Source organism: Pseudoliparis swirei, chromosome 16 (assembly GCF_029220125.1).
Source record: "Pseudoliparis swirei isolate HS2019 ecotype Mariana Trench chromosome 16, NWPU_hadal_v1, whole genome shotgun sequence".
NCBI classification, from domain to species: domain Eukaryota; kingdom Metazoa; phylum Chordata; class Actinopteri; order Perciformes; family Liparidae; genus Pseudoliparis; species Pseudoliparis swirei.
The window spans coordinates 21966490-21985813 of NC_079403.1; the positions used below are offsets into that span (position 1 = coordinate 21966490).

General features: G+C 44.9%; 1 protein-coding gene across 6 annotated transcripts in view; it reads left to right on the forward strand.

Moving 5' to 3' along the window:
• Positions 1 to 18973, forward strand: part of adgrb1a (adhesion G protein-coupled receptor B1a) — a 164242-nt gene extending 145269 nt beyond the window's left edge. For 2 of the 6 annotated variants that reach the window (XM_056434456.1, XM_056434459.1), the window contains 8 exons: positions 1129 to 1227; positions 5874 to 6045; positions 7475 to 7570; positions 7667 to 7706; positions 9966 to 10636; positions 13299 to 13334; positions 13543 to 13701; positions 17190 to 18973. In XM_056434456.1, the coding sequence (XP_056290431.1) occupies positions 1129 to 1227; positions 5874 to 6045; positions 7475 to 7570; positions 7667 to 7706; positions 9966 to 10636; positions 13299 to 13334; positions 13543 to 13701; positions 17190 to 17387 (1471 nt within the window). In that variant the 3' untranslated portion in view covers positions 17388 to 18973. Of the gene's footprint in view, positions 1 to 1128; positions 1228 to 5873; positions 6046 to 7474; positions 7571 to 7666; positions 7707 to 9965; positions 10637 to 11444; positions 12721 to 13298; positions 13335 to 13542; positions 13702 to 17189 lie in introns of those variants that run through there. The other 4 variants (XM_056434458.1, XM_056434457.1, XM_056434460.1 and 1 more) reach the window with 4 other exon arrangements.
• Positions 18974 to 19324: the final 351 nt, after the last annotated feature.

Genomic DNA, 19324 nt, shown 5'->3' on the forward strand with positions numbered 1-19324 from the left:
AAAACTATAGTTTTTATACACATTGGCTTTTTATTTTTTTTTAACTTGTCTATACAGAAAATGTGAAGCAAACAGGACCTCCCCTCCATGACGACTCCCACAGCTCTCGGGGAACCAGAGTGGCTGGTTGTGGAAACAGAAAGTTCATCAGGAACCAAAACAGCTTGAACTAGAACGGGCACTCGGTAGAGCGCAGACCGTCGCATATCACAAGATTGGGCTTTGAATTATGAACATCTTGGCATTAGTTGCATGCCAATTGGATACAAATTTACCGTGCTATGGTAAAAAGAAGATTTTGACCTTTTCATGACCTTGACATTTGACCCGATCGATCCCAAAATCTAATCAAATGGTCCCCGGATAATAACCAATCATCCCACCAAATGTCATGCGATTCGGTTTACAACTTTTTTTGTTACGCGAGGAACACGCATACAAATAAATAAATACACGGCGATCAAAACATAACCTTCCGCATTTTCAATGCGAAGGTAATAAAATGAATAAAAATGAACACATATTATACGCTGAATACATTTATGTTGATATTTAACTCTTACCATCACAATCTCTGGAAGGACGCAGGCTGAGAAAGACCGCCTGTGTGTCTGAAACGTGTCCTGTGTGTGCGCCGCGCCTTTTGCTTGAAGCTCTCGGCGCCGCCCGTGTAAAAGCACATCCGGCACGTCGTCACGAGCGGCGCGGCGGAGCCGGGGGCTCGTCACCCCGGAAACCAGGCGTCGAGATTAATAAACATTTCAGCGGATAAATGAGAGAGGCCGCTCGGCTCCTTCGGGTCAATCAAAAGCGAGTCGTCAGAGAAGCAGACGTCGTGTGTCCCGGCCTCCACACATCCCAGAGTCACACACACACACACACACACAGGTAACCCCCCTCACGCCCCACCCCAAGCCCAAAACACACACACACACACACACCACCGGTTGGACTGTAGCCCTGAGAGAGAGATTGTGCGAAGGAAACACTGTGACTCACTTGTGTGTGTGTGTGTGTGTGTGTGTGTGTGCATGACTGCTTGCGCGTGCGAGTCTGTGTGTGTGTGTGTGTCAGGGTGCATTTGTATCTGTTTGTGTTATGTTACAGCGTGTTAATTTGACTTTGCAGTCAGATGAAAGTGCCACTGTACAATATGACGCTCAAATGTGCCAAGTGCGGGGTTATCTCTTCGGCTGACGTTTCCACCACAGCTACCAGTAACGCCATGTTAGTCCCGCTAATTATTTTTCCTTAACTCTCTCCTTGACCTCTCTGTTCTCCCCTCTGCTGGACGCCTCCCCTTCTTCTCCCTCTTCTTCTTTCTCCTCTTCCTCCTGCTCTCTCTCCCTCTGTCATGTGTTCTTCTCCCTGGCAGGCAGGGTCTCACTCAGTATGAAAGGCTCCCGAAGCTGTTGTGCCAGTGTGTTCACTCTATACATGTATTTAATAAGCATGTGATGGATGATTGTGTGTGTGTGTGTGTGTGTGTGTTTGATCATCAAATTTACAAAGCTGAGGGGAACAAATGTTGCCGAGGCCATGGTCGTGTTTGCATAGAGAGACAGCAAGACACTATATATCTCAATCAGTGTGTGTGTGTGTGTGTGTGTGTGTGTGTGTGTGTGTGTGTGTGTGTGTGTGTAGAAGTGATCTATGGGTGCCCAGATGGATCACTTCCATTAGGATGGAGCCAGGCCTCTCTGTTGGTTACAGGTAGTGCTGCTCTCTGCAACAATCCACAACAACAGCCTCTCAAAAGCTCATCATCGGTTTAAATAGCTGTGACTGAACAATTTATTCACATCATGGCACTTCAAAGTCTGTAATCTGACATCGCTGACACACTTCACACGCATATTGTTTATTTCTGGCTAGCGGCTGTGACTACTGCACGACAGGAATGAGTGAAACATGTGAACCATGCAGCAGATAATTCAATCTAGTCTAGAGTATGTTTTATATATATACATATATATGTATATATGTATGTATATATATATATATACATACATACATTTATTTATTAATATTTATTTTCAATCTAGTCTAGAGTATGTTATATATATACACATATATATACATTTATTTATTAATATTTATTTTCAATCTAGTCTAGAGTATGTTATATATATACACATATATACATTTATTTATTAATATTTATTTTCAATCTAGTCTAGAGTATGTTATGTATATATATAACATACTCTAGACTAGATTGAAAATAAATAATAAATAAATGTATATATATATATATGGATATATATATGTGTATATGTATATATATATATATATATACACATTTATTTATTCCGATTTATTTTGTACCCCCAAAAAAATTGACCACTAAAACAATATGTTGCTTCATCCACACGTGGTGGGAACAAATCATGTCTCGTCACTTAAAAAAAAAATACACAAACGTTAATCTTCCAATTATCTTCATTTAATCAGTTCATAAACGTACAGATGATTATCAGTCACGTTGTCATATTGCTTATTACTGAGGCACAAAGCTGGATATATATCGTTGGCACAGGTTGCTGATGTTTACTACTTTATTAATTTGAGAGAACACGTCATAATGCCAAATGAAAATGTCCATTCTGGTCCCACCGTGAGTCACAAGTTCGACAACCACACGGCAGCCTCTACTTTACCAACAATATTTAACTAGTAGAGTATTACTACACGTAACCTCTGGTTCCATACTTGTGTTGACATGTTGCACTAGTTTATAACGCCTGGTAAAATAGGCAATGTCAACAGAAATTGTTTTGTCTTCACTAAAAATACCACAGAACACAATTATTTTAATCACATAATCTAACACCACGTGGGCGTAGCTGGGTGTTGTCATGTTTTTTTCGGTTGAACTTAATGTTTCCTGTCCGGTGGATTGTATCAGAGAACAGCACTCCCTGCAAATGGAATGTAAGGCTACAGGTAAATCACTTTTGGTCATGAATGATGAATATTGAAAACAATGTGCGCACCAAAAATAACTTGGGATTTTACTTTGGGAAGTATTCGGCCATTTGCTCCTTTTTTTTACGCTAGTACTATTACGTTGTACCTATTTCAGCTTTTTTTAACCCAAACTATGGCTGAGTATTTCCTCCAGAGTATTACTGTGATCACGGGGGGGAACGCTTCTGAAATATGATGAGACACATCAATTAAAGAAAATAATGGCCGACATCAGCATTGGTCCACTTATCTAACACCAGAGGTGTAAAGAAACTAAGTACGTTAACCAAGCATGTTAAATAAGTTTTATACTTCAAAATCACATTTTACTTCTACATATGAATTGCAAACTAAGATGATTTATCGGATATGTGATGAATTGAGAGGATCAGAAAAATAGACAACGGCTGTGTCCAAACTTATTTACTGCTCCCTTGTTTTCACTGCCTATGTCATCGGTGTCGTGCAGTTAAAATAAAAATGTGCCACATCAGCGTCTACCGGTGGACCATCCATAATACATACACACGTACATTATTGTGATAAATACTGGGCTCCTTTTGTTAAATGGTTATCGTTAAAAAAAAGCTCAGAGTGAATTTAAGTTCCCCTGATGAACAGCGATGCTGTGTCTATTTCTAGTGCTTTTATTGTGAAAGGAAAGAGTGGAAAAGGTAACGCCGTTGTCAATGAGCATATCTATACATCTAGCTGTGTGTCTTATTGTGTTGTGCTGCTCGACTCATTAAATATATTTTTAATGTCTCGGGCGCGTCATCCGTCTGCCTTTTTCCATGTTGTCGACTACTTTTTCCCCCGATGCATTGTGGGATACTATATATAGGATATAATAATTCTCACGATACATCTAGACAGCACGAGTCCACCATGTAGTTGTTAGCAGTGAGCGGTGTTGGACACAGCCTGTGTTTAGTTCTGATGACAGGGAGTGGCCCGTCTATTTTGATAAAAATGTGTCTCATTAGCAACATTATTTTTGAATGACAGAAGATAATAAAAATAGTTATTTTGCACTTTTAAATCTCCATTATACTATTCAATCTCCATTATGCCGCATTCACACTAAAAGCGTTGTGACGCTCCGCGAGGGGCGGGGCTTACCTCCGTAGCTTTACTCCGTGAAAAATGTTTCATCCACCACGGAAGAACTCACCACTAGTTCTGCTTTACACTTGTTGTGGTCGTCCCACAAACGTCGGAACATCTAACGCCCTTGTGTTTGGCTTCATAACATTAATATCATATATATATATATATTTATACATAACATCACGTGCCTGTTTTATTCTCTGCGATTCCGATACTCACAAGAGGTTGTATTAAAGATGAGTGTGTCCTCCGTCTTGTTCCGATTCAACAACGGCGGGACAGTGATGCAACAAGCAACATGTTTTCACCAAAAATTTAAATATTTCAACTAGAGGCAACATTTGGCAACGCCTAGCCCGGTGAAATTCTGCATCTATCGCCACCACACGCGTCTGTACGTTGACTTTGCTCACGTGATCTCGTCGTGCGGAAATTTCGCAACGCTTTTGGTGTGAACGCACCATTAGTGCCTGATTCTGAAGTGATTGCATCATCATGGGTTGATTAGTAAGGTCATGCAGGGGTCATGTGCTAATCGGCCTCAAACATTAGTCATAGTCACTATTTGGAAAAAACAGTTTTCTGACCTTTTTATTGTGACATGAATGCAGCTTAAGAGCGGTGTGTCCCTCCAGTTTATTGATTCCTTTTAAAGAGTAATTGTGCTGTTAGACCAGAAACAACAATTATAGGATTTTCTTAGATATCCATTGATTACTTTGAGTCACTTCAGCTTCTCAGGGTTTTTTTTTGCCCGATGAAACTCAACGCGTCCTTCAAACATAAAGTTTAGGAAGCACTCGAGGAGCTGAAAGGCCAAACTCCCTCATCTCCAGGCTTTTATTGTGAAACTGCTGCATGAGGTGTAGCTGAAAGCAGCAAAACACTGATTGAACATATGGAAAAAACGTATACGGGAATTGGAAAAAAGTGATTGAGAAGATTATCTGTGTTCCAAAGAGCAACTCAGAGCTGCAGATTGGTTAGTTTGACGCGTAATTACTACTGTGGAACAGTTGAATGTGCTAAATTTAAAAGCAAACTTGTGAATGCATCCTTTTTGCCTTCGATAATAGTCGTGTTCCATTATTGCGTGTGCCGAAGAATTTTACTTCAGCAAAGTACTTTTTTGGAATATTATCCAACTTAAAAATAAATGTGATAGGCGAGGTCAGGTGATCCGAGTGAGTAGTTGTCGTTGTCCGTGTGCACAGAGACCACATTGAATGACTCCAAACAAGGAGCAGCCCAGTGGGACTCTCCCCTCGCTCTGCCTCTCTGTCCTCTCGCTCTGCCTCCGTTCGTCTGCATTCTGTTTCAGCCTCATCACACTCGTTTTTCACCACTGCTCACCATCCCTCCTCCTTCTCTCTTCCTGTGGCACTAGATCCTCTATGGTTTGACTGAACCATCTTGAAACATACATGCATGTAATATATGTGAACTGTGGGAACATATATCTGCAGAAAATGGATGTATGTTTTTTTTTGTTTTGTGATAGTAGCACAATTATTTGTTGTGACGTTATGAATTAATGCACTGCTATCAGGTTGGTAAGCAGATTAGTTTAAGATAAGTTAAGAATGACGTGCATTTTTTAGATTTTTACAAAACAGACATCCAGTTATTCTCTTGTAATTGTTTAATATTGAAAACATGCCTTAGATGTTAACAAATCTAACCGTCTGAGCTAATGACAAATATGAAATATCCGTGAGAAACATTGCCCTCTGTGTCACGTGTACCGAGTACTCGCACCGTCCTTGACTGTAGTTCCCCTTCCCGCCCTGCAGGGCGTCTCTGTGGAGCTCCTGTGTGGTTCTGCCGCTGCTGGCCCTCACCTGGATGTCGGCCGTCCTCGCCATCACGGACCGGCGCTCTGCGCTCTTCCAGATCCTCTTCGCTGTCTTCGACTCGCTGGAAGGCTTCGTCATCGTCATGGTGCACTGCATCCTGCGCAGAGAGGTACCCGGCACCGCACACCACCGCAGGCGCGACACATGTCGGCCACTGCTTCGCCCTTTTGTTTGAAGCTCTCGAGCTGCCGAAGAGATGACGTGTGTACCCGTGTAGAAGCACGTGCACGGTGATTCTATTCAGTGTATTTTGTACAGCCCAATATTACGAATTTGGCTTTACAATCTGTACACGTGCGACATCCCTGACCTTTGACCTTTCACATCGGATCAGGAAAAACTCCCCAAATAAATAGGAAAAAAAACTTCCACAGGGAAAAATATGGAAGAAACCTTCAGGAGAGCAACAGAGGAGGATCCCTCTCCACGGATGGACAGAAGCAATAGATGTCATGTGACCAGAAGGACACTATTATATACCATTGGCTTTGTTGCCATACACATTTGTTTGGCCATTTAATCAATCAACACTTTATTTCAAGGAGTTTGGTGACCCCCCCACCGGAAATTTCTCCTACAACTACCATCAACCCAAATGACCCCTTGACCATGAGGGTCCATGGACCGTGGTGAGCACTGTGATCTTGAACTGTGTACTCCATAGAGAGTACACGTGTTTGCTTTTTTTTTGTAAACCCTTTTCAACCGCCAACAAATTCCGTCAATATTCTGTAAATCATCTACAAATGGCCAGATAATTATTTCCACTCTGAACCCCGTTGGAGTCTAATGATCCCCAAGTCCTTCGGCCTGCAGTTGCACCATCGAGACCATCTCCTAGCACGGATATGTGCTGATGAATGCAGTACTACTACCTTTCTAGCACCTTTCTACAGCTCTTATTACACAATCGTGTCATCCTCACCATTCAGCTGCACTTTGACACTTGGACCAGGAACATTCATCAAAGGATTTTAGTTTTAATGTGTAATGAATGCATTTGAAAAGGGATAAGTTACATTTATCAACATTAATACAAATGGTAATGCTCAACAATTGGCTGAAGGGGGTCCTTTGCCTATTGCTGTGAGGCATCCTAGATAATACATCTACTTTGTGGTTCTTTGGATCAGTGTTAAGTTTCTGGAACTCAACACTTCCTGTTGACGGTTCACATTAAAACCCTCCTGGAAAAGAGGTAGATTGCCCTCATGAGCTGCGAGAAGTCTTTTAAATTCGAACCATTGATGCATTTAGTTTCGTCGGAACTATATTGTCGCCTAATGCTAAATGACAGAACCACAAGGTAGAACGGAAGCAAATTAGAGGGTTATTAATGGGTTGGGTGAGGACCTAGACTTCACCATCAGCTCATGAACTTCAATTATGTCCTGCCACCAATTGGACGAAATATGGATGGTAGCCCCGACCTTTCACTGTCGCCTTTTTGGACTCGCTCACAGCGATACACGTTGTGAACCGAGGCGTCACACCAGTACCCCAAATCATAATCGATGCATCATCGTGATTTGCTACAGGTGCAGCAGGCGGTGAAGTGCCGCGTGGTGGACCGCCAGGAGGATGTCAACGGCGACTCCGGAGGATCTTTCCAGAACGGCCACGCCCAGCTCATGGTGTGGTTACACGCTGATGCTATTTTCACCCTTTTTTATTATTTATTATTCAACATATACACACGGACCGCAACATGTGTTGTTTTCTGTCCTCAGACTGACTTTGAGAAAGACGTGGACATCGCCTGCAGATCCGGTGAGCTCCAGTGCCTCCTCTTTGTATTGTTTTGACCGCTCCTAATTCCTCCACATGGCGAGGCGTGTTTCCCCCCCCCCCCGGTTCTGCACTTGCGTCCTCCCATCAACATCACAGCGGCCTCCCTTTCGCCAAAGGAGCGCATCCGACAAGAAATACAGCGCATTACTGTTATAAGGCAGTTTAGGCGGTGCTGATGGGAGTGGGGTGAACGAGTGCCGAGCACTTATATGCAGATAAATAGGGCTGTCGGAGTCTCTCCCACGCCGCCGGCGTATAATTAAGTCCCCTCCCGACAGCGCCGCATCAGATACCGGCTCTGCTCTGATATCCGCTGGGAGTGGAAATCCGATTATCTCTCGAGACAGGATATCAAGAAAAGCATCTGGAGCAGAGAAGCTATTGAAGACGCCGGCACGCCTGATGGAGAGGAAAAAAAGACAGAAGAGAACAGAGAAGAGATGATTGTTTGTTGTTCCTTTTTTTATATGTCAAGTAAGAATGGAGAGCGGGGGCACGGCGAGAGATTGCGAGGCATGTATGTCGTGTTGCGGAGGGAGCGCTGTCCGATGTCGCTCAAATGGGATACAACGTGCCGCCATAAGCCAGCAGTCGTTGGCGTGAAATGAGGTTGGGTCACGCGGGTGTCGAGACGAGCCGGATCCATCCACGCTCTCCCCGTCGAGACGCTTCAACGAAGAAAAACCTTCCCATCCTTTGTCGCAGCGCTTAGCAGGTTGGGACTGAGATGTGGTCGAAGGGTGACGCACACTATTGATTATTATGTTGTAAAATTGTGCAAGTGGCATTGTCACATTACATTTGTCACATCAGCTCTTATAAAAGTAGAATCCTAGTCCTGTCTTCTCCTGATAAGAAATACAGAAAATTGTTGATTTACAATTCCACGTGGCTTCATCCGTAGAGAGCTGAGACGGGACTGGTGAAACACCCTAGAGGCTCAGGAGAAGGTTGCGTCACTGTCTGTCCAATCCACGGCCGGATTATATAAAAGGATAGATTTCAGCTGCTGCAGGGCCCCAGATCACAGGGGGCCAAGAAAAAAAGCCCCAGTTAACTGTGAGAATATTTGCACCAGTAAACGACATCATCAGCTCAGAGAACAGCGTCATTGTCTTGAGCGGCCGTCTCGTTGAGAATCCCTGCATTAAAATCCAGTGTTACAGTCTGGATAACGGGCACAGGGACCCCCTGAAGGTGAGTCAACGTACGGACGCGAATCTTCGAGAATTCACCTCAAGTTGAATTATTTCGACTTTGGCAAAAATATCTCTCTCGACGCCTGAGTTGCGAAAGCCAATCGGCGTTGAGCTGCTCCGCCGTCGGTGAATCTAACTGCTGCTGCTCTAGTAGCTCTGGAAGCGGAAGTCATTCAGACGTAGTCGGTGAAAGTCACCGAGCTGTGTGAGCCTACGGGTGATGTAACGTATAAATATACACTACCGTTCAAAAGTTTGGGGTCACTTAGAAATGTCTTTATTTTTCAAAGAAAAACACAGTTTTTTCAAGAAAGATAACATTAAATTAATCAAAAATACACTCTATACATTGTTAATGTGGTAAATTAATATTCAAGGTGAAAGTGTCTGGTTTCTAATGAAATGTCTCCAGAGGTGTATAGAGGCCCATTTACAGCAACGATCACTCCAGTGTTCTAATGGTACATTGTGTTTGCTAATCGCCTTAGAAGACTAATGTCTGATTAGAAAACCCGTGCAATTATGCTAGCACAGCTGAAAACAGTTATGCTGGTGATATAAGCTATACAACTGGCCTTCCTTTGAGCTTGAAGTTTGTAGAACAAAATTAATACTTCAAATATTAATCATTATTTCTAACCTTGTCAATGTCTTGACTACATTTTATATTCATTTGATAAATAAAAGTGTGATTTTTCATGGCAGACACAAAATTGTCTGGGTGACCCCAAACTTTTGAACGGTAGTGTATATATATGATATTGAACACGAGGGCGTTGGATGTTCCGACGTTTGTTGGACGTCCTCAACAAGTATAAAGCAGAACTCGTGGTTAGTTATTCCGTGGTGGATGAAGGAAATGATAACCGTTTCCATGGAGTAAAGCCACAGAGATAAGCCCCGCCCCTTCTCAGGCGCGAATGAAACGAAAAGCCGCAAATAGTCAAGCGAGTGAACTCAAAGCGAGGACATATTCACACCGCTTTTCGTGTGACCGCCATTGCTCCAACTGTGTCTTTTCTTTGTTGTTGTCCTCCAGGCACGACTAAGCGCTCCTCTCTCCAGGGGGAGGACAAGGCGTCCGCCGGGACCCTCACCCTTCAGAAGGGTTCGAACTTTAACACCATGCCGGCCAGCATGGCGAAGGTTCACCTCCAGAAGGTGGCGGACTACACCAGCCACACGCTGACTCTGCGCCGGGAGAAGGGCGCCGCCAAGGGAATCAGCACCGAGCTGCCGGGGGCCAAATCCATCTACATCTGCGACGGCGAGCTCTTTAAGCAGCTGGACGGGGAGCTGCCTCGAGGAAACGGCGAGGGCAGCAGCTCCGAGGGCACCGGCAAAGGTCCGGGCTACGTCATCCTGCCGACCAACAACAACAACGCGGGCACCCTGAGGGCGGCCAAGGGCAAAGACGAGCAGACGGCCAAGTACAGCATGGGCATCATGGAGCAGCTGCCGCAGACCCGGCTCATTCACATGGCCAACCCCGCCAACGGAGAGCCGGTGCCGGGCTTCGGGCTGAAGAGCCTCCCCGCCGACCAGATCGGCGTGTCGTGCGCCGACAGAGACTCGCCCGCGCACAACATGCAGAGCATGCCCAGAGACTCCCAGGGAGTCAACAGCATGTGCGACGGGGGAGACTCCGGGAACTCCGGCGTGATGTCCAAGAGCGAGACCGTCTCCACGCTGTCGATGAGCTCCCTGGAGGTACGAACCCCCCGACGCTGATCAGCGGCATCATCTTTTCTTTTTTTTTATCAACCTCACGCTTCATACGCTAAAATGAAAATATACACTACCGTTCAAAAGTTTGGGATCACCCAGACAATTTCGTGTCTTCCATGAAAAATCACACTTTTATTTATCAAATGAATATAAAATATAGTCAAGACATTGACATGGTTAGAAATAATGATTCATATTTGAAGTATTAATTTTGTTCTTCAAACTTCAAGCTCAAAGGAAGGCCAGTTGTATCGCTTATATAACCAGCATAACTGTTTTCAGCTGTGCTAACATAATTGCACGGGTTTTCTAATCAGACATTCGTCTTCTAAGGCGATTAGCAAACACAATGTACCATTAGAACACTGGAGTGATAGTTGATGGAAATGGGCCTCTATACACCTATGGAGATATTTCAATAGAAACCAGACGTTTCCACCTAGAATAGTCATTTACCACATTAACAATGTATAGTGTGTATTTCTGATTAATTTAATGTTATCTTTATTGAAAAAAAAGTGCTTTTCTTTGAAAAGTAAAGTCATTTCTAAGTGATCCCAAACTTTTGAACGGTAGTGTATCTATATGCATGTCAACGTTGTGATATTTACTGCTCACCATTCATTCTCAACAACCAGGCCTTTATTTTGAAAAACTCGTCTGTATCCGAGATGAGCCTTTAATTTGTAATGTACCCGGTTTGATATTTTTCTCATTGTCATTGGTTCTGTGATGTGATTTTTGCTTCTCATGCAAACTCAACTGTCATTTCCTTGTTGTCTTGATACAGAAACAACACCATCCCTTTCAGAATAAGAGCATCACATCATGCTGGCCCTTCAGATGATCTCAGTTTGCTTTTTTTCCTAGCACTTCGAAACTTCTGTCAATCAAATTTAACACTTCCTGCACAGATGTTATGCTGGTTTCAGATGACACAATATCCAATAGCAGCCTCAGAAGAGCATCAGTCTGACAGACACAAACATACGGGACAGGAACAGCTGACTCTTTATGCTAGGTCCGTTTATCTTTGACACAAAAGACCTTATTGTGAAACATCAAACAGGAAGTGGTGCTTTTCATTGACATAAGGGTCAAAATATAGGTCATTGATGTAAACGTGTGAATATAAACTTTATTTTGAAGGGTAGCTATACCGATTGAATTAGTGCTGTGGACCCACTTCTGAATGTGTACGAGAGCTACTGTAGTTACCATATCCAATGTTTACAACTTTAATTCCATGACAACATTTGAATACCAGCTTTAGTTTGAGAAATTATGGCAGTGAGATTATGGTGGCTATGCCTTTTCTTCATCTCATGTCCTCTTCCTCTTCACTCTCTCAACACAGGGACATTTCAAACGCTGGGCTTCTGTTCCTCTCCATATATGTGAAATGACACCATATATCATGCCAGATTATTCTTGAGTTCGACCACCTATGATTTAGCATGTGCTGCAGCCATTGTTATCGTTACAAGTGATATGGTGTTTGTTTTTCTTCTCTAGAATCTCCCATTTGCTATGTAATATGCCACAGGCTGTGTGTGAGCAGCACAGCTTCAGCCCACTCTGTGCTGGAGGGAAATGATTAACACAGATGATCGGCTCGGGAGCCACATGTTAATAAACTGGGATATTAGTTGAAGAAAAAAAATTATAAAAAGGAGCATTAAATTAATTAAGGTCTCCACAGGGCAGCACTGTGCTACATGTCTTGCATGCTTAGGTCATTCCCTCGCTGTAATGCATCAAATAGGAGGGCTGGTCGTATTATTTTTAGCATCACAATGAATACCCCAGCTTTTTTTTGTTATATATATATATAATCCAAAAAGTTCATTTTATTTCTCATTAATGTTCACTCAGCACCCCATCTTGACAGAAAATAACAGAACTGTAGAAATATTTGCAAATTTATTAAAAAAGAAAAAACCGAAATATCACATTTCTGTCAAGATGGAGTGCTGAGACATAAAATGAACTTTTATGATTTTAGCAAATGGCTGCAATGAAACAAAGAGTTAAAAAGGATGTATATATATATATATAGAGTTAAAAAGGAGATATGTATATATATATATATATATATACAGTATATACATATCTCCTTTTTAACTCTTTGTTTCATATATATATATATATATATATATATTCGCCCCAAGTATGCACAGCATCTAAAAAAAAAAAAAGAAGGTTAGTTTTCACTGACGACAGTGATATCTGCCTGCCGGTGTCTCTTTCACTCCGGGGCCAAAACACACTTCCCATGATGCCGTGCGAGGCGGCACAGCTGCCACGGCAACCGAGCCGCCCTGAAGGTCATCTTTTTCCTTCACCCAATCGGCGACGGAGGACTTAAAGGTCGAGCGGTCGCAATCTGTTAACCGCAAAAACTTGTTCCAACAGGGTCAGAATGACCAGCAGCAACAACAACAACAAAAACAAAAAAAACAAAAAAAACTCGTGCCTCACCGCTCTCCTCCGCGTCCCAGAAACACCCGTTGTTGACCGGCCGCCGCGCGGAGAGACGCAACCAACAGCGTCCAGAAAACACTCGAGCATTTGCACACGATATACCAAGAACACATCTTTTAATCTCTCTGTCTCATCTCCCCCCCCCCTCCCCTCCCCCCAGAGACGAAAATCACGCTATGCAGAGCTTGACTTTGAGGTAATTTTAGTCTCTTTGATTCCTAGAGCTTCATTTTTTTTTTTTTACAATTTAGACCGACAAAACGCTGATGTCTCTGAAGCGATTCAGACCTCTAGATGCTTGCATACATTCATCAGATTTCTGGAAAGCTTGGGTGTGTGACTGTCGTGATGGTCGCCTGTTGCTTGTTTACCTGGTACGTTAACGTGCAATGTCACCCGCGCAGAAGATTATGCACACCCGGAAACGCCACCAGGACATGTTTCAGGACCTGAACAGGAAGATTCACAGTGCAGACCAGGATAGAGAATCTCCACCCGTTGACGCCAAAGCTGCCAAAAGATGGAGCGTGTCCTCCGCCAGCAGCGACAAGACCAACATGAGCGTAAAGAGTTTTCACTTTATTCTGCCCCTCCCCCTCCACCTCTCCTTTATCTAATGCTGTTTTCCTTCCATCATCCGAGCGAGCCTTCCGCACTCGAGTGGAGTTCTCCCGTTTTAATTATTAGCGCAGACGTTTTTTTTTAAAGATTGCATTATTCAGCTTACAACGTTGTCGCGAGGATACATCCGCCGCGGGGATATCGAGGCGCGTCGTTGTCACTCCGAATAAAAATAAACGGATACCGGTATAATGAACGCAGATGCTTTTTTTGGTATCGGGAGAGTCTGGTCGCTGTCACTTTGTCCTCCGATTTAGAACGGACCAATGACGTTTGAGCTTTGGTTGCAGGCAGATGAACGTGTCGAGAGAAGAGGTGGATCACGTTGGCCCAATACCATCCTGGAAAACCCAACAGCTATTGTCTGACAACGATCTTTGATATTTATTCGCTTGAAACTTTATCGGCTACGTGTGAGACGATCCGGTCGTAAAACGTCATCTCCCAATCAGTCGAAGTCGTCGTGTTAAATTGCTGGCGCTCCCAACAGGAAGTCTTGGATTAGATATCCACCGCGACACCAGAAAACCAGAATCAAGACACCGGACCGATGGGTTCTCCAAATGTGACGAATACTTAAAGGCTCTTCTAAATCAGAACTTTTTAGAGCTTGTTTCATAACAACGCCTCTCAGAAGACATTATCATCTCGTTCTTCGTTGAGCTGGCAGCGTGGGCTGATTGTTTTCCAGAGTGATTTATTCATCTATCCTTCTGACTGTCTGCCAATTCTGCTTCTATACGTGTTCCAAGTAGATATGCAATATGCAGAGGGAGCATCACAAGAGAACTATCCAGGGTTATGTCACCGCTACTTGTTTACATTAATTCAACTTAATTGCCGTGAATAGCTGCAAACACTCCCAACTCGACCGATGCTGCGGATCGGTCAGTGGCCATAGATTCAAACCATAGCCACGACCCTCTAGTGTCCGTTTTGTAAGCGTCGGACGACGTGCCAATTTCCAATCATTGCTTTTCAAATCAAACATACTGTAGGTTTAACTAGTTTTTACCTTTACTCACGCTGGATAAAGGTTTCGTAAAGGTTTGAAATAGCTCCTGTATGTTTGTTATGATGGAACGAGTGAAGTCTGGCAGTCACGCAACAATACTGATATTCAATAAGTCCACTTTGACTTGGTGTCACACCGACACACTCAGCAGGCTGTGTCCGGTGTTATTCCACCCATCCAGCCTCACGACTAGACGTTATAGCTCCATGGACCCCGTTGGTACGTACCCCCCTCTATACACCCCGTTGGTACGTACCCCCCTCTATACACCCCGTTGGTACGTACCCCCCCCTATACACCCCGTTGGTACGTACCCCCTCTATACACCCCGTTGGTACGTAACCCCCTCTATACACCCCGTTGGTACGTACCCCTCTATACACCCGTTGCTGGTACCCCCATCTATACACCCCGTTGGTACGTACCCCCCCCTATACACCCCGTTGGTACGTACCCCCCTCTATACACCCCGTTAGTACGTACCCCCATCTATACACCCTATTGGTATGTACCCCGCTCTATGCACCCTGTTGGTATGTAGCCCCCCCTCTACACTCCGTTGTACGCACCCCTCTATACACCCGTTAGTACGCACCTCTATACACACAGTTAGTACGTACCCCCTCTATACACCCCGTTAGTACGTACCCCCCTCTATACACCCCGTTAGTACGTACCCCCCTCTATACACCCCGTTGGTACGTACCCCCCTCTATACACCCCGTTAGTACGCACCTCTATACACCCCTGCTCTATACACCCATTAGTACGCCCCATCTATACACCCCATTAGTACGTACCCCCATCTATACACCCCTCTATACACCCCGTTAGTACGTACCCCGCTCTATGCACCCTGTTGGTATGTACCCCCCTCTATGTACCCCCCTCTATACACCCCGTTAGTACGTACCCCCCTCTATGTACCCCCCTCTATACACCCCGTTAGTACGTACCCCCATCTATACACCCCATTGGTATGTACCCCGCTCTATACACCCCATTAGTACGTACCCCCATCTATACACCCCATTAGTACATACCCCGCTCTATGCACCCTGTTGGTATGTACCCCCCTCTATGTACCCCCCTCTATACACCCCGTTAGTACGTACCCCGCTCTATGCACCCTGTTGGTATGTACCCCCCTCTATGTACCCCCCTCTATACACCCCGTTAGTACGTACCCCCGCTCTATACACCCCATTAGTACGTACCCCCCTCTATGTACCCCCCTCTATACACGCCGTTAGTACGTACCCCCATCTATACACCCCATTGGTATGTACCCCGCTCTATGCACCCTGTTGGTATGTACCCCCCTCTATACACCCCGTTAGTACGTACCCCCCTCTATACACCCCGTTAGTACGTACCCCCATCTATACACCCCATTGGTATGTACCCCGCTCTATGCACCCTGTTGGTATGTACCCCCCTCTATACACCCCATTAGTACGTACCCCCCTCTATAAACCCCGTTCGTACCCCCCTCTATACACCCCGTTAGTACGTACCCCCCCTCTATACACCCCGTTGGTACGGATGCTAAAGGGTGGCTTGTTGAGTCGGTATCGGACGCTCAGGACCAAGCGGCTGAACTTTGGCCCATTAGGAGTTAGAACAAATGTAAATATGACCAGACCCAACGACCTCAATGACCACAGAGATGAATCCAGCCAAGCAAATCAGACAAGTTATGAAATACATAACGAGAGTGATGTCTGCCTGCCGGTGTCTTTTTCACTTCGGGGCCAAAACACACTTCCCATGATGCTGTGCTCTGAGTATTAAGAGTGTCATGCCCAAAAAGCTCAATTAACTAATATCACCTTTGCAATCATGAACGGGATTATTACACCCTTGAGATTCTATGAGCTAATCAGCTATTTGTTCCCCTTCTTTCCTTTCCACAATGGAGAAACTAGTTTGGGAGAGGATTGGCTGGGAACTTGTACCTCAAAATGTCAACAACAACAACAACAAGTGGGGGTTCCATGTTGGCTTTGTAGCTGCTGCCAAAAGCCCCTGATGGCCATTTGTTTCACAGCTTTGGAGGCGGGACCCCGTCAGACATGTGTGGCCGCTTCTGCAGAGACAAAAAAAAGCCCAAACATTTTAACCTGTCATCAAATTGATGGAAATTGTCATCAAAAAGTGGAAGAGGCAGAGAGATCAACTTCTCCAAGATGTGATTTGAGGATTGCGTCCAAGCCACAATCATATGTACATTCCAGTCTTTATTAATAGCCTATGTACAGCTAAGTGTTGGAATTTGCCTTCGCAGACAGATTAAAAAGATTCAGCGTGAGGTACAGCGGGTCCAGCAAACGAGCTTTCGATATAACTCCTGAAATACATCATGTATTGTATCATCCCTGAGAAAACCAAGCCTTTCTGTCCTCCTCCCATCAGGACAAGCAGCAGACCCCCAGTAAGCGGGCGTGGGAGGGCATCCGGAAGGCCCACTCCCCCCCGTCCTGGGTGAGGAAAGACCTGGAGACGGTGGCGGCGTCGTCGCCTCTGGAGCTGCAGACGGTGGAGTGGGAGAAGACCAGCGCCACCATTCCTCTGGTGGGCCAGGAGATCATGGACCTGCAGACGGAGGTGTGACCGGCACCCCACAACTTCCTTCTCTTTTTTTTCCAAAAATCCTCTCGGACGAACAAGCTGAACACACACACACACACACACACACACACACACTGCCCTGCTCTGGAGATCTACTCAAGCTCACCGCGACAACGTGAGGGGGAGGAGGAAGGGAAATCAATTCAACAAAATTTGAGAGCGAATGGGAACACAGCGCGTCTTTCTATGTTGATTGGACGACGTTCCCGTCTGCTACACACTGGTCGTCTTCTTGTACGTGACCCCACGATGGCTCACGCGGCAGCAGATGTCGGCTACTCTACGTGCGTCGCATAGCCATGTAAGAGGCCCGCAAAGCATAGGTAATCATGCAATGTTGCCCCCCCCCACACACCTGTATTTAACGAATACAATGTAATTAATCATGATTAGGTTTTTTTTTTCTTTTTTCCCCCCCACTGTTGAGAATATCCTCGTGTCACCCCCTCCCCCCCTCGCTGTCTCCTGATGGACGCTTGTTGTATCGAGATGCCTCCGGACTTGTTTTTATGTTTTTGTTTTTTCTCCTCTGACATCGATCCTGAAAGAGAAAGCAGACACCCATGTGGCCCTCAATGCAGTACCCCACCCCCCCCTCCCCCTCCTACCACTCACCCCGATTATTTTTTTGGCTCCGCCAAGCTTTACGCCCCCGTGATCAAGACGGGGTGGAGGTCGGCCTCGCCGTGACAAGCGAAGGGAACGGAGTGGGGGGGGGGGGATCCAAGACTCTATTTTTTTTCTTCCCCATCAGCCAAAAACGGCCGGTTGCCTTTTCTCATCGACGGACAACCTCAAAAGACGCCAGAGAGCGGGGGGGCCGGCGGGCTTGCCGCTCTCATCAGGCCCTCGACCTCAACGCAAGAAGAGAGACGGCGTGTGCTCCGAGATGAGGAGGAGGAGGAGGAGGAGGACCGCGGTCAGCAGACACACGCTGGACGAGTCCCGGGACGGTAAACGCAAAAACTTTGATGGGAAGAAAAACCAAACGTGTGTGATTGGTGATGGGACGGTGAGTAAACGAAGACATAGATTTGGTGATGGGGAGTAGAAGGTGGCGGTGGAGACGAGGCGGAGGGCGGCAGAGCGCCGGCGGTCGCACACGGAGAAAGCACAAGGCTCATTTGGAGTCCTGATGTACAGCATTGTAATTATTTCAACAGAGTTCTACAGAATGGATTTTAGCCTCTAAATATCTTTCTTACTGTGCTTGGGGAAAGTTGTTATCATTACTATAAATATGAACATGATTACTCTGATGCCGATCCTCCCATTCCCTCCTTGTCCCTTCAGGGTACTGGACTATACGAGTGTTCTGTCTCGCTATGTAACAGTGTGTGTGTGTGTTTTGATATTACCGCCAGTCACTCCCTCAGATCTGTATTTGTTGAAGCCCTGACCTCCGACCTATGACCCCCCCCACCACACACACACAAACACACCCCTCACACTTCCCCCTCACTTCCCTTTTTAATTTACTGGGGTCGCCTCTTTGTTAATGTACAGTTTTCAGAGCACAAAATGAATGTGTCTTATTTCTAATAAAAAGCATATCTATATAATAAAAGATATAAGAGTCCTCTTGTTTATTCACATTCAGTGACATCATGACACAGGCAGCGTTGTATAAACGCAGAAACTCAGCAGTACTTACATTATCCTCAACAAGATACCAGTGGTTTAGTCCAATAATCTAACCCCCATGCAGTGGTTTAGTTCAATAATCTAACCCCCATGAAGTGGTTTAGTCCAATAATCTAACCCCATACAGTGGTAAAATCTAATAATCTAACTCCCATGCAGTGGTTTAGTCCAGTAATCTAACCCCCATGTAGTGGTTTAGTCTATTAATATTACCACCATACAGTGGTTTAGTCCAATAATCTAACCCCATGCAGTGGTTTAGTCCAATAATCTAA